We start from the raw sequence: 25,650 nt of genomic DNA on the forward strand, positions 1-25,650 counted from the left end.
TAGATTGTTGAAGCAATATTTCTCATTGGTGTATCACAAAAGGATGCACCATTTGATTTTCTATAGATTTGTAAGAATGCAACTAAAACAAAGAAAGTCTTGATGCAAGTGCAACTGTATATCAGTCCAATGAAACTAGATCGAGTTTTAGATAAATATAATGGTTTATAAATAAAAGATGATTCTTGAGAGTTTGAGGAGATTGAGTTTTCACTGTTATTATAATAAAAGAAATATTGCTCAAAAACAGTTATGTTTGCACTGAAGTGCAGACGATATTCTAGCCTTTAGAGTGTTTAAGGAGGGGAGTTGTCACTCTCCTATTTTTGGTAATTTATGTCTTTAAGGTTTCATTTATTCATTCATAGTGACTTCTGCTCGTTTTAAGTTTGAAAGTTTTCAAGTTTTTTTTGGGGAAAAGTTTTTAAAATCAATTTCTGTTTTTTTTTTTGTTAATTGGAATTCTAGTTTAATTTGGGTTATAAGAATGCTTGCTTAAGTGTTCTTAATCTCTAAGAGTACTTAGAGATTTTCTGCCTAAGAACTGTAATTTTGGAATGCAATTAAAATTTTTGGCTAAGATTGAATATTTAATTAAAGTCAGTTGTATTTTTATGCAAAATTTGTTGATATTTAATTTTTGTCATAAAATTTGGGGTGGATGGGAAGGCGTGTTTTTATCTATATTTTATTTTTTTAGTTTTTTTTATTGACTTGACTTTGTTCAGTTTCTCCTTTGTGAAGCGAGCGTTTAAGATAATTGAACTACGAAGCATTTCTTATTTCTTTTTTTTCTTTGCAAAGGAAAAATCAGTCAGTTTTTGTTTTCTGTTTTGCTCATGACTACATCAGAGATCTTGAGTCCAAAGACTTAGCAGCATGAAAAAGAGAACAGATTGTCAGCGTAATATAGCACCTGATGAACTAAAAAGTAAAATTGAAAAATTAGATAAAGGTAAACAGGAATTCAAAAAGGAATGAACGGTCGTATTTTCAAAGAGGCACACAAATCAAAAGTTTTTGTACTTGAATATTTTTTTTAATGTTAAAACGCATATTGCTCAAGTTTATTTTATTTAAGTTTGTGTTTAAATATGTTTTTGTGCATTACTATACATTTCAGAAAAAAATATTGGATCTATTGGATGAAATTTTTCGTCTGGATACTACTTTTTGGACTGATGAAGTATCAGTCGCCTTAAAAGTTAGATATCGTCCACGTGAAAGTTGGAAACTTCAGACTGGTTTTGTTGCAGAAGAAGGCAAAGACATGCTACCATCACTCTCGCGAAACAGGTACTCTTTATTATGGGGTAAGTTGGGGTATGGGGTAGGAATTTAGGAATGTATTGGCTCGTCTGGAAAAGGACTGACAATTTTTCTTGAAAACTCGAAATTTAAATTTGCTGTTTATTGGTCAACCTGTATACCCAGAAAAAACTTAAAAAAAGGTTTTTTCTATTCAGCTAGGACTCCTTATACTTTTCTTCGTCCTATTACCTTGACTTTGAATCTTTTTATTTATTCCAGGCGAAAAGTTTTTTTTATCTTTTTGCGAAATTTGAAAAGAAACTTGAGACGGAAAAATGTCTCAAATTTCGCCCCGCTAAAAAAAACGACATTCATAAGTTTCTTGGTCCAATGCAGAAACAATTGAAATTAGTTTTGGCTGTTTGGGTTTGTGATACCCCAAAACAGGCCCGACAATTTCTTATATCGTTGACTGGTTTATAATCTACAGGAATGTAGACGGGGCCAGGTAGAGCTCAATGAAAACGAAAATAATTTGAAAATTGGCTATATGTGAATATTGGCTAATTGGAAAATTGGCTATATATTATCTATATGTGCCACCTGAAATTGGATCAACAATTTTTATTTTCTCAGATTGGCATTGACCTGCAGTGTATGTAGACAGAGACAAAGAGATTTTCATGAAAACACAAGCATGTTTTAAACAGCATGAAACACACACACAAGGTGATTTTTTTCCTCTGTTTTTTACAAATAAAAATCCCAGTGTTCGACGGACATATCGTTTTCAATAAAATGCAGATGATACTAAAGCTGCTTAGTGGGTCTGACAAGGGGGGCGGGGGGCAGTACCACTCTTAGATGTAAACCTTGATTAGCCTCATAATATTTTTTGTGTTATTGTTGATATTATGAGAAATAGCATGGTGTAAATAACGGTCTGGCCTATAAAAGGTTTAAGGGGCTGTAGTCCTACCCCTTTTTGGAGTCCTTACTATTTGTTTTAAGTTTGACTTGATTATTGATTTTAATTTCTTTTAGTTGTAGGATTCATTTGTTCGCCTATAGTAAGATCTGCTACCTTTATATTTTATGTGACTATTCATTTTAATTTCTTTTCGTTTTGGGTTTCGTTTATTCATTAATATTAATTTCTGTTCACTTTAAGTTTGAGTTATTAGATTACCTTATTTTGCCGGTCTTAGGTTTTGAAACTTGTCTTGGAAAAATTTTTTTTTTTTTTTTTAATTTAATAGTCCAATATAAAATATTTTTAGCAAAAAGGCAAAAACCACAAGAGAGACTCTTGGCCCACTTTAAGCTGTTTTGCTTAAAAGAAGTTGTTTAAAAGAAGTTGAAACTTCTTTTGGAAAAATGTTTTTTTAAGTTAATAGGCCAGCATAAAATATTTTTAGCAAAAAGGCAAAAACCACAAGAGAGACTCTTGGCCCACTTTAAGCTGTTTTGCAATAATGGCAATCAATTGATTTTGGAATGGGACTGAATTACGGACAAATTGTAATCATCTTGGGCCAATTTCCCATCAATTTTCCCCTTTCCTCTTTGGAAACTATACGGAGATGGTTCAAGGCGCAATGCTTTGACCTCTGCCCCTTCGTGTTGCCAGAAATCAAGGTTTAAGTGAGTTTACTAAAGTTTGTTTTTCCCTTTGGCCACACCATATGGAGGACATGGTCATACAATCTTGGAGAGTAGTCATCAGAGGGATTTCTAAGCAAAGATGCTAACATGGGAGGAGGATTGGGGGTTTTGTCTTCTTTACAATCCCTGCTATTTTCAAGTGCCAAGTTTTTCTTTAAAGCAAGTTGAGTTCGACTTTTTATAGATCGATTTTTTGTAAATCTTGGGGTAAGACTTCAAGTGGTAAGTTTTCGTCAGCGATTTTTCAAAAGTAAAGTTTTATTTGCAGTAGGTGTTTCAGGGGGAATTCTTCTGGACAGAGTTGTCCTAAGGACAGGGGTTGGACTTCTGGTGTCGCTGGTTATTTGGATTGGAACGGGGGTCAATGGTGTGACTCTGTAAGCTCAGCTAGAGCTGACCCAGCTCTAAATGCGTACCTGGGGAAATCTGATGGAAAAACACGAGAAGCGTCGGATGATTTGCCCTCAACTCTGCATTGCACTTCAGGCCGAAGGCACAAATTCAGGAAATCGGTACCTGCGCTACGCAGACCATTGGTCAGCATGCACAAAAAAGTTAAGTTCTTTAAAAGAGTTTTTCTAGGGGACAAGTGTTCTGGGGATAGAGGTTTCAAGGATGAGTTTTTCTGTCACGATTTGTGGATGCTTACTCTTGTTAACGCGGCCAAGTAGTAATTTACTTATGTTCGGTGGCAACACCAATCATGCCGATCACTTTGATCTTGTGTCAAACATTCAAAATGGTCGTTTTCTTTTCTGTGCCCTACTGTTAAAACGTTGAATTTTCACTCCTTCTTTTATTTTTTAGGGCGGATTTGGTTACAAATCACTTGGCCATAGTTGTTTATTGCCTTGTGGAAGCCAATTTAGCTGATGCTCTTGTTGAAGTTATCAAAACTAGTGATTCTGTTGTTAGTGTAAGGGCTACAGTTCTCTTGGGTAAGATTTTCTCTACTTATTGACGTGTGCAAAACAAAAAGGTGCATCAAATCTTTCACCAAAATGAGCAAAAAAGTTAGTCAGATTCCTCTGGTGGGTCATTCGTAGCTGCATAGTTAGATTTTTCACATAATATGAGGGAGAGACAGGCTGCAAATCGGTCAAAATTTTGAGTACGTCTAGCTTAAAAATTTAAATTTGTGGATGCGAAATGGTTTTTTTTAAATCAGTCATACCTAGTAATAAAAATCAACACGAGTATATATGATTGAAAAATAAATAATAATATAATGTAAAACAAATAGGCCACAGGGCCTCTACAATATGAACCATGAACCTGAACCTGTCAGTTAGTTGGATAAAACTTAATTTTCAGTCCCATCATGGTCGCCTTCGACAATCTTGCATAATGTAAGTCTGTAGTTTTACAAGGTTTATCTGGAAATTTTTGTGAACGGATAAGTTAGTTTTGAGGCGAGGGAAAGGGAGGATATTTGGTCGAAAATCTTACGAAAAGGGCCTTTGTGAAAATAGGTTATAAACATTTAATATTTTGGATTTTCTCGAGAGAGGGAAAGTAAACATTGAACGTCCATCTATGGTTACGATTTAGTGTCTTGTTGTTTTAAGGTTGTTGAATTCAAGTGTGTTGCATATATATAAAATATCAACATATTCTTGGCCATTTTTTTTAGGATAAAGTTCCGTTCATACGTGTGCTTTACCCGACATCAGTTCCTAAACTTCATCACTTCGAACCAATCAGAGCTGCTTACAAAAGAGGAATAAAATTATGATTGGCAGATTATGATTATGTATGGACGTTGATGTCCAGTTATATTAGTATTTGAATTGGACTTCAGCTAAACTAGTCTCTCGAATTTGAGTGTAATTCTCATATAAGTGATAAGTCGTGTCTGGATTCCTTTTAAAACTCCTTGCTCATCGCTTTTCTGAATCTGGAATAGACCTGGGTCAGCGACGTGATATTTCTCTAGAACAAATGCGTTTCTAGGCAGAATGGAAGACCCAGCAAAAGTTTTAGGTTTAGGCACTTGAAAAGAATTTGAAAAGCAATATGGCACATGCTTGAACGAAAGAATAATCTTTTGAAGATTGCTTGTTTCGAGATATTTCTTTGATTTTTTAATTTATTGGTCAGCTTTATATAAAATTGAGAATTTGGTCTTTTTTTAACATTTATGGATGAAACGTTGATTGCTTTCCTTTGTTCAATATTATGAACATTGTATGATTTTTGTATGGTTAGCTTGTACGGTTTCTTCTTATTTAAACAATTTCATTAACTCTAGATTTCATCGTAATAAAAGTAGTTTTCAATTCGCTTTTTTGACGTAATTTTAAGCTACAAGGACAATACTTTGGCTTGCAGTAATAAAATGAATAAAAATAATCAGGTTTAAATATTGCTCGAATCATCATAGCGTGTTACAACTTTTATTGAAAAAAAAATCTAATTAATTTTGGGAATATTATGAAAAAAGGTCTGCTGAAAAGTGCTTTGTCTGCTGTTTCTATATCTTTTAAATTCCAGGTGAATTTTTCTATCTTATCTACCACTACATGCCTCCAGTTTGCTATTCTACCTCAATTTGCCTGTCGAACCTCATGGACAACCTTTCCGAACATTCAAACAATCACCTAGCTCATCTTCAGCGCGCAATTCAAACCTCAGAAGCACTTGGACAGTACCAAAGCAAGAAGTTTAGGCCCTTAGGATCAGTAAGTCCACAGTTGCGACAAATAATTCATTTTGTTTCTGTTGCATCTAATGCAGAATCAAAACCTCCATGCAAGTTATATGGAAGAAATACTGCAAGACTAAGGGCAGTAATTAAATACAGCCGAGTTTGTCTTCATGAAGATCATCTGTCGTGGGATTGGACCTTGGTCTGTGCAGTATTGACGGTAAGCTGCATTGCTGGATTGTAATTTTGATTTATATAATTTGTAAGTGTCTGTAACTCCTTGTCATTCACGTTATAGTAACTACAGTAATTTGAAAGCCAGCACTTGATATTATTGTCTGAAGCGTGTATTTACCTGAAACGCTTTTACAATTAGTCAATATGCTTTCGGTCATCAGAGGAAGCGCATGCTTGTTTTACTCTACTGAAGGCAAGCTATTGTTGCAAACAGTTTAAAAAGATTGTAAACAATTATTAGGTTTCGGTAAAAGCCGCTGAATTTAGTACGTAGTTTGGTAACCATACCTTGCTTTGTTTCCTGACTGGGGGATTGGGATGAAATTTACACCTCTCTTTACTATATTTTGAGAAAAAATTCAAAACTTTCACGCATATGACTTCTTGAACTTTACTTTATTGAACAAAAACGCTATACATAAATTTTTTACAAAGGATACAGATGGGCAACCCGGTATGTCTACTTTAATTGCTGTTGAATTAATTATTATTAATTGATTATTTACTATTAAAGAGAAGTAATAATTTATAGGGGGCGCTGAGTAATATTGCTCTTGGAAGGCGCTGACATAGATATAAAGGACACAGATAGGCAACTCGTTATGTCTACTTTAATAACTGTTGAATTAATTACTATTAATTAATTAATTACTACCTGTATAGTTACTATTAAAGTAATAATTTTGAGGGGGCGCTGAGTAATATTGCTCTTGGAAGAGGCTGTTTGCCTAAATAAGTTTGTAAACCACTGATCCAAAAGATACTCCTTTTAAGTCCCTGAAATTTGCACTAGCTTTTTCGTAGTAATTTTTTGTCTTTTGTCATATGAGTAGTTAAAGATATTTTACTCCTTTCCCAGCATATTATCGATAAAAATCGAAGAAAAATGCTACCAGCTTTTTTGATACACCAAAAAGAGTAACAACACAGTTTAAACGCTGTAAATGAAAGAATTATATTCAACTATTAAAAGCTTTGAAACCCTATATCCAAGCTCATTTAATTAATTTGTGTTTTTGTTTTTTTTTTGGGGGGGGGGGGAAGAAGGGGGATAATTCGGAAAAAGAAATCTTATATCGTATTAATTATTTAGATATTGGAACAACCTTAAGAATGTTGAGACTTTAGGATGGGAGCTGGCATAAGGAACTTCCCATATACAGTTGCCTGAACAGAACTTTTTTCTTGATTTAATTTTATATTGATTCTTGGGTGCTCTTATTTAATCTAGTTTTTGGTAATATACAACTAATATGAAATTGTTTGCTTTTGTTTTTATGATTGGGAATAAAACGATTTGTTATGTTGTCTTCATAATCTAGGTCGTATGATCTTCAGTTTATGATTTTGTTTCGAAATTCAAACTAGTTCGTCATTGAAAAACCTGGAAAAACGTACACGTGTTATCTTCTGTATCATGATTATAAACAGTAAAAAAAAAAAAAAAAAGAAAGAAAAAAAAAATCCATGTCAGTCATATTTTTCTGTGTTTTCTTGCCAGTAGGCCATTAGGCTTATGTATTCGTCATGTATTGTAAAACTTCATAATCATGTAGCAGGGTTTTTGATCTCTTGACACACATAAAGCGAGGACGTTTTGTGCTGACCATGTCACACAACGGTTTTCAGTAGAAATAAAATTCCTATATCTGCTTCTTGCCCCCATGAGTTATAAAAACAGCTTTTGAAAAGCAATAGTTTTCCTATGTTTCATGTTCACTGTAGCATCCCGAAAACGAAAATAAGCATCAAGTGTTGTTGCAAGGATGAAGTTTTTGTTGCTAGTGTATCTTGAAATTCTTCTGTTTATGAATGCTTTTGAAGAATTGGCTAGCTTTCGAAAAAACCTGCTGCGTGGATAGCTCTTTGACTTTGGTTCAAGCAAGCTCATCTAGTCTATGAGGCATGGGGTAACTGTAGTTGATGTGTCACCTCTTTTTGATTAAACTCTAATTGTCAGTTCTTAGATTGGCTTGCGCAATGACACTAGCTCTTGCAGAAGAAGCCGTTCAGAGTTTATTTTAGCCACCGTTTGAAATCTTTTTTGAAGAAAAGCAGGATAAGATCCTGAGAATGGAACAGGCGTCACTACCTGTGGGCTCGCGCCTGCTCGAATGCCGTAAGCTAGAAAGATATCGTACTTATGGAGAAATTTGGAAACTATCTGACTGCTTATAACAAAGCTGAAGATCTGAAATCACTTTATAGAAATGCCTTCAACTTCTTTGAAAATGTCCCAACGACAAGGTACATCAATGGGGAAAGAAACTAAGCCTTTTTAGTCTTCCTATATCGTCTATTTATTTCACTTATTTTTTAGTATTTGTCTTTTTTTATAGAAGAGTTTGTTTTGATAGAGGGGTGGGCTTGTTTTGATAGAAGATTGGGTTTGTTTTGAAGAGGAATGAGTGTGTTTTGATGGACTGGTGACTTTTTTATGGAAGATTTTGTTTTGGTGGAGGGATGAGTTTGAATTGATTGAAGGAGGAGTTTTTTTTATGGAGTGATGAGATTATTTTAAAGGAGCGCTGAGCTCGTTTTGTTGGATTTTTGGGATTGTTTTGATGTGGTCTTGTTGTATGTTGTTTGTATGTTTACTTTTTTTTTATGTACGATTTTTTTTTTGTTGAGGTATTAGTTTGTATTGGTTGTAGGATGAGTTTTTTTTATTGAGGTATGAGATTATTTTAAAGTAGCGCTTAGCTCGGGTTGATTGATGGTTGGGATTCTTTAGAAGAGGAATGGGTGTCTTTTGATGGACTTTTTACTTTTTTTTATGGAAGATTTTTTTTTAGTGGAGGGATGAGTTTGAATTGATTGAAGGATGAGTTTTTTTTATGGAGGGATGAGTTTCTTTTAATGGAGCGATGAGCTCGTTTTGATGGATGATTGGGATTCTTTTGAAGAGGAATGGGTGTCTTTTGATGGACTGTTTGCTTTTTTTTATGGAAGATTTTGTTTTAGTGGAGGTATGAGTTTGAATTGATTGAAGGAGGAGTTTTTTTTATGTAGGGATGAGTTTCTTTTAATGGAGCGATGAGCTCGTTTTGATGGATGATTGGGATTCTTTTGAAGAGGAATGGGTGTCTTTTGATGGACTGTTTACTTTTTTTTATGGAAGATTTTGTTTTAGTAGAGGTATGAGTTTGAATTGATTGAAGGATGAGTTTTTTTATGGAGGGATGAGTTTCTTTTAATGGAGCGATGAGCTCGTTTTGATGGATGGTTGGGATTCTTTTGAAGAGGAATGGGTGTCTTTTGATGGACTGTTTACTTTTTTTTTATGGAAGATTTTGTTTTAGTGGAGGGATGAGTTTGAATTGATTGAAGGATGAGTTTTTTTTATGGAGGGATGAGTGTCTTTTAAAGGAGCGATGAGCTCGTTTTGATGGATGGTTGGGATTCTTTTGAAGAGGAATGGTTGTCTTTTGTTTGAGTGTTTAATTTTTTTTATGGAAGATTTTGTTTTAGTGGAGGGATGAGTTTGAATTGATTGAAGGATGAGTTTTTTTTCTGGAGGGAGGAGTTTCTTTTAATGGAGCGATGAGCTCGTTTTGATGGATGGTTGGGATTCTTTTGAAGAGGAATGAGTGTATTTTGATGGACTGTTTTCTTTTTTTTATGGAAGATTTTTTTTTAGTGGAGGTATGAGTTTGAATTGATTGAAGGATGAGTTTTTTTTATGGAGGGATGAGTTTCTTTTAATGGAGCTATGAGCTCGTTTTGATGGATGGTTGGGATTCTTTTGAAGAGGAATGGGTGTCTTTTGATGGACTGTTTACTTTTTTTTATTGAAGATTTTGTTTTCGTGGAGGGATGAGTTTGAATTGATTGAAGGATGAGTTTTTTTTTTGGAGGGAAGAGTGTCTTTTAATGGAGCGATGAGCTCGTTTTGATGGATGGTTGGGATTCTTTTGAAGAGGAATGGGTGTCTTTTGATGGACTGTTTACTTTTTTTTATGGTAGATTTTGTTTTTGTGTAGGGATGAGTTTGAATTGATTGAAGGATGAGTTTTTTTTATGGAGGGATGAGTTTCTTTTAATGGAGCGATGAGCTCGTTTTGAGGGATGTTTGGGATTCTTTTGAAGAGGAATGAGTGTCTTTTGATGGACTGTTTACTTTTTTTTATGGAAGATTTTGTTTTAGTGGAGGTATGAGTTTGAATTGATTGAAGGATGAGTTTTTTTTATGGAGGGATGAGTTTCTTTTAATGGAGCGATGAGCTCGTTTTGATGGATGGTTGGGATTCTTTTGAAGAGGAATGGGTGCCTTTTGATGGACTGTTTACTTTTTTTTATTGAAGATTTAGTTATAGTGGAGGTATGAGTGGGAATTGATTGCATGATTTGATTTTTTTATGGAGGGATGAGATTCTTTTAAAGGCGGGATGAGCTCGTTTTGATGGAGGATTGGGATTCTCTTGAAGAGGAATGGGTGTATTTTGATGGACTGTTTGCTTTTTTTTTGGAAGATTTTGTTTTAGTGGAGGTATGAGGTTGAATTGATTGAAGGATGAGTTTTTTTTATGGAGGGATGAGTTTCTTTTAATGGAGCGATGAGCTCGTTTTGATGGATGATTGGGATTCTTTTGAAGAGGAATGGGTGTCTTTTGATGGACTGTTTACTTTTTTTTTATGGAAGATTTTGTTTTAGTGGAGGGATGAGTGTGAATTGATTGAAGGATGAGTTTTTTTTATGGAGGGATGAGTGTCTTTTATTGGAGCGATGAGCTCGTTTTGATGGATGGTTGGGATTCTTTTGAAGAGGAATGAGTGTCTTTTGATGGACTGTTTACTTTTTTTATGGAAGATTTTGTTTTAGTGGAGGGATGAGTTTGAATTGATTGAAGGATGAGTTTTTTTATGGAGGGATGAGTTTCTTTTAATGGAGCGATGAGCTCGTTTTGATGGATGGTTGGGATTCTTTTGAAGAGGAATGGGTGTCTTTTGATGGACTGTTTACTTTTTTTATGGAAGATTTTGTTTTAGTGGAGGGATGAGTTTGAATTGATTGAAGGATGAGTTTTTTTTATGGAGGGATGAGTTTCTTTTAATGGAGCGATGAGCTCGTTTTGATGGATGGTTGGGATTCTTTTGAAGAGGAATGGGTCTCTTTTGATGTACTGTTTACTTTTTTTTATGGAAGATTTTGTTTTGGTGGAGGGATAAGTTTGAATTGATTGAAGGATGAGTTTATTTTGATGGAGGGATGAGCTCGTTTTGATGGATGGTTGGGATTCTTTTGAAGAGGAATGAGTGTCTTTTGATGGACTGTTTACTTTTTTTTATGGAAGATTTTGTTTTAATGGAGGGATGAGTTTGAATTGATTGAAGGATGAGTTTATTTTGATGGAGGGATGAGTTTGTTTTAATGGAGGGATGAGCTTGTTTTGATGGACGTTTGGGATTCTTTTGAAGAGGAATGAGTGTATTTTGATGGACAGGTGACTTTTTTTTATGGAAGATTTTGTTTTGGTGGAGGGATGAGTTTGAATTAATTGAAAATACCAAAAGAAATACCAAAAAATACCAAAAGAAAAATACAAAGAATAAAAAATGTAAAAAATACAAAGATTAAAGGTAGACTATCCCGCGTTAAAAGTTTTCTTAAATGTTGTAATATATTTTAAACTTTATTGAAAACGTACGGTTATAAATTTTGAGTTATCTGGTCTCTCATCTACAGTTTTCTCCATAATTATCTATATTTTCCATATAACTTGTTCAGGGCGCCAGTAAGGGGGGGGGGGGGGACGAGCCCCCTCAGATTATGAAAAAATCCAAACATTTAAAAAACCTTGTTAAATTTTCATTTAAAAAAACGAAAAAAGTCCTTGCCCCCCTTACTTTTTTGTAAATTGGTGACACTGGATTTGTCCTTTTCCGTTGTTGTATTCGTACTATGCCTCCATCTAAAATGAATTGTCGTGTTCATATCTGATCACAGCAAGCGAGCATATTAAAGCCAGTAAAGTTTTGTTTTAGTTTTCAAGATTAAATATTTGAATTATTTTTTGATATTGCCAATTTTCCAAAAAAAAAAAATCATAATGAAAATATGAATAAAATACTAATTAGAAGGTATTTGGTCAACTACTTAGTGTCAATTAGTATCCAAATGTTGATCTAATGGTAAAGGAAATCATGATATCAAAAGATAGATAATGTGCGTAAACCAAAACGACCATACAGTACAGCAAGGAACAATCAGGGTTGCAGCGATAGTGGCAACCTAGTTAAGAACGAACTGCTGCTCATAGTAATCCAAAATAAAAAATTAGAAAAATGTAATTTGTAGCTGATTCAGGAACGGTAACTGTCTATCTTGATTAATCATAATAGTAAAATACTATTTTGAAAACACAATTATGGGGATTTCAAAAAATAGCATGAAACCCCTTGAAACTGTATGTCATTACCGATTTCAAAAAGTATATAATTGGAATCGCTCTTTTCGAAAACTCCATACAGGAATCCTGCAGCCCCCACCTTATAGAACAAGGAAAATCACTTTTTGTATGTTTTTTTTTAGTATTTTTATTCTTGTTTCTTTTTCTTTTATATTCTTTGCTGCTACTGTAAATGCGAAGCGAAGTATAAAAAACACGAAAATGCTCCATTAAACTGGACAACTAATTGGAAACAAATACTGCTTTTCACATGTCGCCGCCTATACTATCTACTATACTATACTACTGACACTACTAATTATACTTAAACGCATTGTTAACCAAGTAGTAGCAAAGTTCCTGGTAAAATCGGAGAACTATCAACCCCAAGCAAATCACTTATCTCCAAAAAGGCTCTGAAACCAAAAAGAATAAAAATAAAAAAATCAAATCAGTATATATAGTTGTAACTTGATAAAAAGAACGACAGAACTAGAATATATGTTGCGAGATACTTCTATAGGGCCTCCAAACTACGGCCCTCGGGCTAGATACGGCCTGCGAGTCCCTCTCTTCTGGCCCCTGGAGACTTTCTAATTGCCAGAAAAAGATGGCGTTATATCATTTCATCGACTTTTCTAAGTCAATGAAAAAAAAAACATTTGCTGATTACAACATTTGCTTGATTTTTGATGAAGGAAAGAACTTAAGTGGCATAAAAAAAAGGCAAGGTTGGACAAGTGAAGCAATGATAATCATATTTCACAACCAATGTTCCTGCACTGTATTATTCACCAGCAAGCTTTGTTTGCTAAATAAACTTTTTTATGGAAGATTTTGTTTTAGTGGAGGGATGAGTTTGAATTGATTGAAGGATGAGTTTTTTTTTATGGAGGGATGAGTTTCTTTTATTGGAGCGATGAGCTCGTTTTGATGGATGGTTGGGATTCTTTTGTAGAGGAATGGGTGTCTTTTGATGGACTGTTTACTTTTTTTTATGGAAAATTTTGTTTTAGTGGAGGTATGAGTTTGAATTGATTGAAGGATGAGTTTTTTTATGGAGGGATGAGTTTCTTTTAATGGAGCGATGAGCTCGTTTTGATGGTTGGTTGGGATTCTTTTGAAGAGGAATGAGTGTCTTTTGATGGACTGTTTACTTTTTTTATTGAAGATTTTTTTTTAGTGGAGGGATGAGTTTGAATTGATTGAAGGATGAATTTTTTTTATGGAGGGATGAGGTTCTTTTAAAGGAGGGATGAGCTCGTTTTGATGGTTGGTTGGGATTCTTTTGAAGAGGTATGGGTTTATTTTGATGGTATGTTTACTTTTTTTTATGGAAGATTTTGTTTTAATGGAGGTATGAGTTTGAATTGATTGAAGGATGAGTTTTTTTTATGGAGGGATGAGTTTCTTTTAATGGAGGGATGAGCTCGTTTTGATGGATGGTTGGGATTCTCTTGAAGAGGAATGAGTGTCTTTTGATGTACTGTTTACTTTTTTAATGGAAGTTTTTGTTTTAGTGGAGGGATGAGTTTTAATTGATTGAAGGATGACTTTTTTTTATGGAAGGATGAGTTTCTTTTAATGGAGGGATGATCTCGTTTTGATGGATGGTTGGGATTGTTTTGAAGAGGAATGAGTGTCTTTTGATGGACTGTTTACTTTTTTTTATGGAAGATTTTGTTTTAGTGGAGGGATGAGTTTGAATTGATTGAAGGATGAGTTTTTTTTATGGAGGGATGAGTTTCTTTTAATGGAGGGATGAGCTCGTTTTGATGGATGGATAGGATTCTTTTGAAGAGGAATGAGTGTCTTTTGATGTACTGTTTACTTTTTTTATGGAAGATTTTGTTTTAGTGGAGGGATGAGTTTGAATTGATTGAAGGATGAGTTTTTTTTATGGAGGGATGAGTTTCTTTTAATGGAGCGATGAGCTCGTTTTGATGGATGGTTGGGATTCTTTTGAAGAGGAATGAGTGTCTTTTGATGGACTGTTTACTTTTTTTAAGGAAGCTTTTTTTTTAGTGGAGGGATGAGTTTGAATTGATTGAAGGATGAGGTTTTTTTATGGAGGGATGAGTTTCTTTTAATGGAGGGATGAGCTCGTTTTGATTGATGGTTGGGATTCTTTTGAAGAGGAATGAGTGTATTTTGATGGACTGTTTACTTTTTTTTATGGAAGATTTTGTTTTAATGGAGGGATGAGTTTGAATTGATTGAAGGATGAGTTTTTTTTATGGAGGGATGAGTTTCTTTTAATGGAGGCATGAGCTCGTTTTGATGGATGGTTGGGATTTTTTTGAAGAGGAATGGGTGTCTTTTGATGGACTGTTTACTTTTTTTTATGGAAGATTTTGTTTTAGTGGAGGGATGAGTTTGAATTGATTGAAGGATGTGTTTTTTATGGAGGGATGAGTTTCTTTTAATGGAGGGATGAGCTCGTTTTGATGGATGGTTGGGATTCTTTTGAAGAGGAATGAGTGTATTTTGATGGACTGTTTACTTTTTTTTATGGAAGATTTTGTTTTAATGGAGGGATGAGTTTGAATTGATTGAAGGATGAGTTTATTTTGATGGAGGGATGAGTTTGTTTTAATGGAGGGATGAGCTTGTTTTGATGGACGTTTGGGATTCTTTTGAAGAGGAATGAGTGTATTTTGATGGACAGGTGACTTTTTTTATGGAAGATTTTGTTTTGGTGGAGGGATGAGTTTGAATTAATTGAAGGACGAGCTTACTTTGATGGAGGGATGAGTTTGTTTTAATGGAGGGATAAGCTCGTTTTGATGGATGGTTGGGATTCTTTTGAAGAGGAATGAGTGTCTTTTGATGGACTGTTTACTTTTTTTATGGAAGATTTTATTTTGGTGGAGGGATGAGTTTGAATTAATTGAAGGACGAGCTTACTTTGATGGAGGGATGAGTTTGTTTTAATGGAGGGATGGGCTCGTTTTGATGGATGGTTGGGATTCTTTTGAAGAGGAATGAGTGTCTTTTGATGGACTGTTTAATTTTTTTATGGTAGATTTTGTTTTGGTGGAGGGATGAGTGTGAATTTATTGAATGACGAGCTTAATTTGATGGGGGGATGAGTTTGTTTTAATGGAGGGCTGAGCTCGTTTTGATGGTTGGTTGAGATTCTTTTGAAGAGGAATGAGTGTCTTTTGATGGACTGTTTACTTTTTTAATGGAAGATTTTGTTTTAGTGGAGGGATGAGTTTGAATTTATTGAAGGATGAGCTTACTTTGATGGAGGGATGAGTTTGTTTTAATGGAGGGATGGGCTCGTTTTGATGGATGGTTGGGATTCTTTTGAAGAGGAATGAGTGTCTTTTGATGGACTGTTTACTTTTTTTATGGAAGATTTTATTTTGGTGGAGGGATGAGTTTGAATTAATTGAAGGACGAGCTTACTTTGATGGGGGGATGAGTTTGTTTTAATGGAGGGATGAGCTCGTTTTGATGGATGGTTGAGATTCTTTTGAAGAGGAATGAGTGTCTTTTGATGGACTGTTTACTTTTTTTATGGAAGATTTTGTTTTGGTGGAGGGATGAGTTTGAATTAATTGAAGGACGAGCTTACTTTGATGGAGGGATGAGTTTGTTTTAATGGAGGGATGTGCTCGTTTTGATGGATGGTTGGGATTCTTTTGAAGAGGAATGAGTGTCTTTTGATGGACTGTTTACTTTTTTTATGGAAGATTTTATTTTGGTGGAGGGATGAGTTTGAATTAATTGAAGGACGAGCTTACTTTGATGGTGGGATGAGTTTGTTTTTATGGAGGGCTGTGCTCGTTTTGATGGATGGTTGGGATTCTTTTGAAGAGGAATGAGTGTCTTTTGATGGACTGTTTACTTTTTTTATGGAAGATTTTGTTTTAGTGGAGGGATGAGTTTGAATTGATTGAAGGATGAATTTTTTTTATGGAGGGATGAGTTTCTTTTAATGGAGCGATGAGCTCGTTTTGATGGATGGTTGGGATTCTTTTGAAGAGGAATGAGTGTCTTTTGATGGACTGTTTACTTTTTTTATGGAAGATTTTGTTTTAGTGGAGGGATGAGTTTGAATTGATTGAAGGATGAGTTTTTTTTATGGAGGGATGAGTTTCTTTTAATGGAGGGATGAGCTCGTTTTGATGGATGGTTGGGATTCTTTTGAAGAGGAATGAGTGTCTTTTGATGGACTGTTTACTTTTTTTTATTGAAGATTTTGTTTTAATGGAGGGATGAGTTTGAATTGATTGAAGGATGAGTTTATTTTGATGGAGGGATGAGTTTGTTTTAATGGAGGGATGAGCTTGTTTTGATGGACGTTTGGGATTCTTTTGAAGAGGAATGAGTGTATTTTGATGGACTGTTGACTTTTTTTTATGGTAGATTTTGTTTTTGTGGAGGGATGAGTTTGAATTAATTGAAGGACAAGCTTACTTTGATGGAGGGATGAGTTTGTTTTAATGGAGGGATGAGCTTGTTTTAATGGAGGGATGAGCTTGTTTTGATGGACGTTTGGGATTCTTTTGAAGAGGAATGAGTGTGTTTTGATGGACAGGTGACTTTTTTTTATGGAAGATTTTTTTTTTGTGGAGGGATGAGTTTTAATTAATTGAATGACGAGCTTACTTTGACGGAGGGATGAGTTTGTTTTAATGGAGGGATGAGCTTGTTTTAATGGAGGGATGAGCTTGTTTTGATGGACGTTTGGTATTCTTTTGAAGAGGAATGAGTGTGTTTTGATGGACAGGTTACTTTTTTTTATTGAAGATTTTGTTTTGGTGGAGGGATGAGTTTTAATTAATTGAAGGACGAGCTTACTTTGACGGAGGGATGAGTTTGTTTTAATGGAGGGATAAGCTCGTTTTGATGGATGGTTGGGATTCTTTTGAAGAGGAATGAGTGTCTTTTGATGGACTGTTTACTTTTTTTATGGAAGATTTTATTTTGGTGGAGGGATGAGTTTGAATTAATTGAAGGACGAGCTTACTTTGATGGGGGGATGAGTTTGTTTTAATGGAGGGATGAGCTCGTTTTGATGGATGGTTGGGATTCTTTTGAAGAGGAATGAGTGTCTTTTGATGGACTGTTTACTTTTTTTTATGGAAGATTTTGTTTTAGTGGAGGGATGAGTTTGAATTGATTGAAGGATGAGTTTATTTTGATGGAGGGATGAGTTTGTTTTAATGGAGGGATGAGCTTGTTTTGATGGACGTTTGGGATTCTTTGAAGAAGAATGAGTGTGTTTTGATGGACAGGTGACTTTTTTTTATGAAAGATTTTGTTTTGGTGGAGGGATGAGTTTGAATTAATTGAAGGACGAGCTTACTTTGACGGAGGGATGAGTTTGTTTTAATGGAGGGATGAGCTTGTTTTAATGGAGGGATGAGCTTGCTTTGATGAACGGTTGGGATTATTTTGAAGAGGAATGAGGGGTTTTGATGGACAGGTAATTGTTTCATGGAAGATTTTGTTTTGGTGGAAGGTTTGTTTTCTTGAAGGGATTACTTTGTTCTATGGAGGGATGAGTTTGTTTTGATGGAAAGGTGATAGAAAGGTGAGACCAAGCTTATCCCTGCCACTGAAAACTAATAAATCATCCTGATTAGAAGGATTTCTACATCTTTTGAGTTTCTGCTCTGTGTGTTTAAAGCTAATTTTTATGATTTTATGTTTTTATGCATCGTACCTAAATATTTCAATGTCGTAGCTGTTATTTAATTTTTCAGTGGCCAAGTGATTCATTTAGACTGCTTGAGGATTCCTACTACCGGCAGTTTATACGCAATCTAGTGACTTTTTATAAACCCAGTAAGAATCAGTTTTGTTCGTACGAATACGGTACTGACAAGGCTCGTTGGGCAACAACAGCCGGATGTCTCCTTGTGGATTTTCTTATGACTTGTCCAGAGGTAAGCCATCAGTTTTTACAAAAGGCTCTTTTCCCATTAAGAAAGATTTTAACATTTTATTATATGCATAGGGTGTATTCCAGAAACAGTTATCAATTATAGTTGATTATCTGTGATTGTTTGCATCCGAAAATGACTCATAACTTCAATTTCTACTCCCTACATACTCATGAAGAGCAAATTGTGTTAATAATTTACTCATGTCTGTACTTATATTGGGAAGGGTTGGCAAAATTTGCTAGTATCTTGTAATTTGGGATGCAAAATCGAATGTTCCAGGTTTCAACCTGCATTACTAGATAGTGGTGCTATCGGTAGCTTTGCCTAGATCCTCCCCAGCAGGGATGGCAACTCCCCTCCACTTGCTTTGCGGTGCTGTTTTCAAGTTACAACATATGGCATTAAAATTATCAAGCTGGGCAACTTATTGAAACTGATTCAGGATATTCGTTGGCGGTTCCTGAAGAATATTTGTTTTATTTTGGATAATTATTCTAATTATCTATACAATTTTTTTTTACAGGGCAATTTTGTTCTTCCAGTTAGTTCTTTTACTTAATATATACGTCACGTTTAATGTTAGAGTATGAAATTAATTACGCTTCTCCAACAAAAGACATATGCTGCTTAGTTCAAGGATTCTATTTTCGACATACGTAGTTCTCAGTCGCTTATTTTTCTTTCTTTCGCTCCTATCTGTCGTATGGACTTATTTTTAATCACCTTTCGCAAGTAAATCATTAAAAAAAAAAAAAAAAAAAAAAAAAAAAAAAAAATATAAATCAGTAACATTTTAAGTCTATCACTTTCTGGTACAGAATAAACTTAGCGTTAAAATGAGGGCTAATATTATGATATTTTTGTAGCGATCAGTCCGGCTAAACCATGCATAATTATGAAGAAATATCCCTTAATTTTTGAAAATGGTTTCGTTGGAGAAAAACTATGCCATATTTTACGGGAGGCTCACCACTGCTGTCGCTGCAAAAATATCCATGTCAAGGGACTGTCATGACCATGTATTTTTGGCAGAGATTCAATCATGTCAATTGATGGAGCTGACCTAGATTATTGATTAGAGTATGGTTAGATCTGTTTACATAAGGTTAATACGGTTAGGTCAACTGCTCCCCGAAGGGTGAAAAAAAGTTAAAAATTCTCTTTTTATATAAATACTATAAAAAGATGTTATATATAGGTAGAATCTCTCCCTCGCCACCTCTTTCTATATCAAGATTCTAGCTTTGGGCCTGCATCAAAGTAAAAGAAAAGCTCCCAATATCATGATAATTGTAATATTTAGAGCTACATACTATTTTCTAGCAAATCGCGTTTTCTAGCAGATAGCAAGGATGGAAACCATCATTTTGCCTCCAATGACTGCAAGGAAGGGGATGGGTAGCCGGCTTATTGAAACACGATCCTTTTGGATAGAAAAAGGATAAATAAGGGCAATTTTGCTGAGCAACAAAGAATGAAGCAGACTAAACTCTACTACTGCTGAAAATTTATTTGTTGGCCTGGACTGTTCGACCGACGGGCTCTGTAATATTGAGAGAGAGGATAAATAATCCTTAATCTAGGGCTGGCTTAATGGATGATCGATTGGCCATAAAATTGCGACATAGACAGAATACTACGTTACTCTACTGATGATGATGACCGACTGTGTCATCGAAATATATAGAGTCTTTGATTTATATTTTCGTTTCACTGTCTAATAAAAGGACGTATCCCTATTTGGAATTCTTATTGATTTCGAGACAGAATACTAGCTTTATCATAATATATAAATCATAATATATAGTCTGTTTAGAAGCTATAATCCATTTATGAATCTTACTTTATTGATCGCTGAAATGCTTAGTTACCAGGGAAGACGAAATAGAGCTAATTGAAGATGTTGTAGAAAGCGAAATTGGAGCTGAAAGTCTGTTAATTAAGAAATACGAGTGGTGGCTTCCCATATATATTTACTATCTCTGTGGTTAATCTACCTATATGCTAACGGGATTTATGTGTAGATGATGTTCATGGAGAAAAGTTAATAAGTTAACTATAAATGCTACTACTAAGACTGAAACTCACTAAAGTATCAAGCCGCCCAAGCCAATACAGCTGCACAATATGGAATATAAAAGTGGATTCCAATATATTCCAGTAATTAAGGGATATATAAATCCTGTAAATTTCTTAAATCCGAAAGACTTACAGGATACCTTAGTTCATGGCCTTTAATTAAAGTAATAAATTTGGATAAAGTTATTTCTTTCCAGTTCTATTGTTAATTTTTTAGTGCTAAAGTTTTTTTTTTCCAATTTATCTACTCTCATGGTTATATATGGTTTTACCGCTCTCACAGCTTTGGGAAATATATATACTAAATGCCTTTTAGTGAATTCAAAAGTTTCATTAGAACTTTCGGTTTTGTATCCAACGTATTCTCTTTTTCTGTAATTGGCAAATAATTTATAATGTGTTAAATAGGATGGCGTGCCCTTACCTTAGATCTTCCAGAGCCATTGATGGCGCATTGGGTGTCGAATAAGCCTTTCCACTCATCTCGAAGCTGTCCCGGAGCAGTGACGTCTTCTCAGTTTTAGTACTGAGGATATCTTAGCCGTCCTTGGTTCTCGGTCGTAAATTTGACGTAAGTAGTTTTCTGGACTACCTCATCTTCCTCGGTCAGCTGGTATCTAATCATGAGCTCTCTGAGGAAGCCGGCTTTGTTGCAAGCGAAGGACATGTTCAAATATGTCTACCTCTTTCTCTTTAGAACAGCAGTAATAACAATCTGACCCGTTCTACCACGAATTTCAGAATTGCTGACTCTTTGTTGCCAGCATATATTTAGAATTCTTCTCAGGCGCATAGTTTTGAATAAGAAAATTCTCTTTTGGAACTGCTGGTTCACTTTTCAGCACTTGCTAGCGTAGAGGGATATGGATGTTGCGTTACTATTTTAGAGACGCAACTTTAGTCGTAGGGAGTATTTATTTCTCCTTTAAATGGGGTTCAATCTATTAATGACAATCGTTATTTGTAGTGTAGCCAAGTATTTATTAAATTAGTTAAGTCAATAGGTAATACCCTGCGGAATGGCCTCCCAGCTAAAGAATTCTTCTGGAGGCCTTCTTCAAACGATTTAATAGATGTACTAACTGTTCGTACGCAAAAACGATGATTGTTTCCACCATTGGAATACTGTCGTTATTTCTTACACTGTTGCTTCGCTTTTTAATTTACGGCAGTTAATTGTGCTTGAAGTTCTTGATACCCTTTAATGGTGTAATGAAGTTTTACATTTCTTCTCTTTTACTTTATAATTGTCAGGGAGACTTAATCAAATGGACCATAAACTTCAAAAGAACTCCTTTGATGCATTTTGGGTGTAATTAGTTCCTCGTGTTTAAATTATCTTTTTGAAACTCAAGAATCATAAGGCTCTTTTTCTTCTTCAGTACTGACCAGGTGTTTCATGATGATTCCAATTTAGTCTCGTACTTTTCTTTAGATTTCAACCGAAGTTGTCTGACTTACTTATGAAACGCAGAGGAATAGCATCAATATTTTGCAGATATTCTGTGCTAGATGTAGCCGCAACGAAAGGAAATTTGAGGGGCTATGGTCTGAGATATTGGGTGTCATATCTGATCAGTCTTGAGGCTGAACACATGGTCTCTTACGATAAATTTCGATAATCTGAGAACAGGTTTGAGCTTGACACTTTATTAGGTCGGGGATACTGGGTGTGTGCTCGGAATCAGTTCTAAGATTAGTCACTTGCTGGAAACAGAATTTCGTTATAAAAGACTTTGACCATGCTTGTCCCGCTAGTTATACCAAATGACGAATCTTGACACTAACCACATGGTGGCTGAAGATCAGTCTTAGCCTTTCTCAGATTTGGTTCGATGCTGATACTCTGGTAAGTCAGGGATGGTTTCTCCTCATAACCACTCATAAGACAGATCACATTGCTTATGAAGATCCCTTTTAAAGAGATAACTCTGCGTGTGTCCAGAATATCTTATAGACCTCCTGTTATGTCTCGAGGGGCTATGTCTGTTTTCACTGAATGTAATAGCGCTCCCCGTGGTTCCTATTTCTTAAAGCGTCCCATTCATTTTGAAATTTTCCTCTTGGAGGGCAGAATCGGTTGAATCCTAAGATTCAAGCCATTGTATGAAATTGTCTTCCATTTCCTCGAATAACCCTGTCTTGGTGTAGTATGTGACACAGCATATTTTTTTTATTAGAGCTTGAATTATGATCTAGTTGTCTTCACAGGCGTAAATTCTACCATATTTAGCGAAGTAAAGGATATTAGTGACAGAATAAAAGGAATATAACAATTTTTTATTCTTCTTTTTTCAGAAAGTATAAGCAATGTTTTGTAATGAGAAAATGTGCACTTAATTTAAGGTGGTTAATCAATCCAAATTCTGACTTGAATTCGGAATTTTGACTTTGAATCCTTGTTTAATATTTCCTTGCAAGACTCCCTATGTAATTTGTGTATGTCTAATTCTTTTAAAGGGAGAAACCGATCATTTCGCTGTTGAGCTCATTGAAGATATAAGGGATCAATTAAGAGTGCTACTTACCTCTATCTCAGCTCATGACTGTATGTTCAGCCCAGCAAAAATGGTCTCTTCAGCGTGTCGTGACTGCTTTTTATTAATTGGCCGATTTTCGAGTAGCATTAGAGGTCTAAAACTCCTAGAACTCTCTGGTATTTTGCAAGAGTAAGTTTTTTTCCTTTGACTTTATAATATTTAATTTTCTAGTTAGTAAATATGATTTTTTCTTTAATGTATTTTCTTCATAACTTATGTGCTTCTAAACTATAAATCAGAAAGGGTGGCAATTTTGGGTTGGCACGGGAGGTTTTGTTTTGTTGTTTTATTGAAAAAATTATTAAAATAGCAAAATGTCCCTCCCCTCCCAGATTTAAAGAATAAATTTTGCCCCCTCCCTACGTTTTCGTGAGTTGGTGCCCCCTGAAAATAGGGATTTTCATACTGTTGTACGTCTGCCATTTGTTGTTTGTTACAGTATCTAAGCCGTACAATTTTTATGAAAAAAAAAAAAAAAAAAAAAAATAAATAAAAATAGGGAAATGAAAAAGTATGCTCTTTTAACTGTTTGTTTCAAACTTTATTTTTAAAACATAAAATCAATAATATAATTTTAAGCAGTTTTATTCTTTGATATAAACACTCAATTTAGGATGCATTGATTTTTAACGGCGAACTTTTGTGATGGTACATATGTTTTTGTCTCATATAAGTCTATGTCACAAAAGTTTAAAGTTAAATTTAAAAAGTTTGAAAACCTCTGCTATTGACAAATTGGTTACTGTGATAGTATTCATAATGCCGAGTCATTATTAGTGTTATAGATTATTATTTTCGATAATCCAATCTTAATAAACCAACCCATAAAAGAAGGTTGTTTAACTGTAATTTGTGCCGACAACTATTTCCTGACTATTTATATAAATTATTAAATTTTTTTAATGTTCTTGGTTTTTGTGCTTATTTACTTACTGTGCATCGTTGTCACAATTTTCGAAAAATAAAAACTGTCTGCACAAATTTAAACATAATTTAAAATGTAAAACAAAAACTGTGGCTAAAATAAAAGTATATATATAAAATAAAAACTGTATAATAAACAAGTGTGTAATTCAGTAAAAATAATGCATCCGAAACGAGTTTTTACTGTATAAAAATTATTAAGTTTAATGTTACCCATCAAGACCTACAAGCGTAAGAGAAAATTTACCTGATATTCGAAAAAAATGGAAGAAACACCCCCAAAAAGTCAAGGTATCTTAATTGGAATCTCACCATCAGAAAGGCCCTACCGCAAAAAGGGCACTACCCGCAGGGCCCTTTTTAAGTGATCAAAACGATTGGGGGTAAAAATTTCCCCTTCCACGACCCTTTTCCCACCAAAGACATCTGATCAAAATTTTGAGATAGCCATTTTATATAGCATAGTTGAAAGGTCCAATAACTATGCCTTTGGGGATGACAAGGCCCCTGTGGAAAGGGACGTAAATTACAAAATTTGCCCGTTGTTCACACGTAGTTTTCGTTATTGGGAAATATACGAAATTTATTTTTTTCGGGGGGGGGGGGTGAATTTTGCTCGGGGAGAATATTTTGGGGGAGTTTTTCAGGGGAAATTTTACATTGGGGGACGGTTAGGGAAAGAGATTTCCTGGTATTATTTGAAAAATGGTCAGAAACTAAATATAAAAAAAAACAAGTTTCGTCCAGCTGAAATTAAGAAGCAACATTAAAAATTAAAAAAGCACATAAATTATTCCCAAGGAATGGGGAGGGGGTTGCCCCTTCCTCAACCCTAACTCTTTATGTTAAAATCTTACTTTTTGTTACAATTCTTTAAGAAATACTGCTCAAACACAAGGGCCGTCGAATTTGAATGAGAAGTATTTTTAAAGAACTTGAAGAATTTTGGATTATGTGTGCAGAAGTTTGGATGATGTAGAATAGTAGATCGTTTTGATGGTTATGTTGTCAAATATTCATTTCATCAAATCGGGTATTAGAGATGGATCTGGAGTTACTTCTAAATTAAAAGTGGCATGATTATGTTGCCCTTCTTTTGAAAGTAAATACAAACAAAAGTTTAAGCGAAGTTTAAAATTATAAGCAAGACCGTCTCCAGGAAAGTTTTTTTGGGGCCAGTCTGGCCTTCTCTTAATAATTGAGTAGTTTCTGTCGTTGACCGACAGTTTTCTTTCTTTTTATTACAAGTAATTTATGATAGAATACATTATACTGATATATAAAAGATTCAGAAAGAAAGAAAGGGATTTATTTTTGATCTTCCCAAAATTCAACTTATCTCCTGTAATATAAAACTTGTGCCAAAGAGGTTTTCTGACACAGTTCTGCCCAAAGCTCTTTCAACTTTTTTGCTGGTTTCCCTTTGCGGTAGTTTTGCGTTTGATCTTTCTTCATTTGTAATTAATGGTGGTCAGTCAGAAGCTTGGCTGTTAAGTTAAGGCTAGTAAGCAACTAATAAGCGTAATATTGTTTCAGTGAAAGATATGTTGTCAGAGAGGGCACTAGACTATATGAGAAATAATGCTATAGACTGTATTATCACAATTTCAAGAAGATATATCTTGTGGTTTCTCAGCTACTAACATTCGATACATTTGGGCAGTTAACCATTTATGGCTGATCTATTAATTCCTAACCGTGAAAAATGTACATATATCTAGTGGGCGTGGCCTCTGAAAAACCTCACAGCCCCTATCGTAGCTCTCATAGCCTCCTTGTAAAAGCCGTATCGTAGCTCTCTGTAAACCTCCTTGGTAAAACCTCTGTAACGCCCTGTAGCCTCTAAAAAAGAAGTAAATTTTAAGGAAAAAGAGGAATAAAGTTTTAGTGCCTTATCAATCGTAAATTCAGGCAATTAAAGCTACATCTAAGAGGGCGGGGGACCAATCCCCCAACCCCTGCTCTCGGGTAGTTTCTGCGTAAATTGTCATTGTGAGTTGTGGAATTCCTGAACA

The 25,650-nt window shown here is 34.8% G+C and overlaps 1 protein-coding gene across 2 annotated transcripts in view; it reads left to right on the plus strand.

Annotated features, from left to right (window-relative positions):
- rictor (rapamycin-insensitive companion of Tor) overlaps nt 1-25,650 on the plus strand; it is a 211,888-nt gene that overhangs the window by 50,802 nt on the left and 135,436 nt on the right. For both annotated transcript variants that reach the window (XM_089100085.1, XM_089100086.1), the window contains exons 7-11: nt 1,124-1,296; nt 3,724-3,854; nt 5,410-5,783; nt 17,910-18,092; nt 22,632-22,840. In XM_089100085.1, the coding sequence (XP_088956211.1) occupies nt 1,124-1,296; nt 3,724-3,854; nt 5,410-5,783; nt 17,910-18,092; nt 22,632-22,840 (1,070 nt within the window). The remainder of the gene's footprint in view (nt 1-1,123; nt 1,297-3,723; nt 3,855-5,409; nt 5,784-17,909; nt 18,093-22,631; nt 22,841-25,650) is intronic.

This window comes from Artemia sp. Qi Xiang Cuo, chromosome 14 (assembly GCF_049724085.1).
Source record: "Artemia sp. Qi Xiang Cuo chromosome 14, ASM4972408v1, whole genome shotgun sequence".
NCBI classification, from domain to species: Eukaryota; Metazoa; Arthropoda; class Branchiopoda; order Anostraca; family Artemiidae; genus Artemia; species Artemia sp. Qi Xiang Cuo.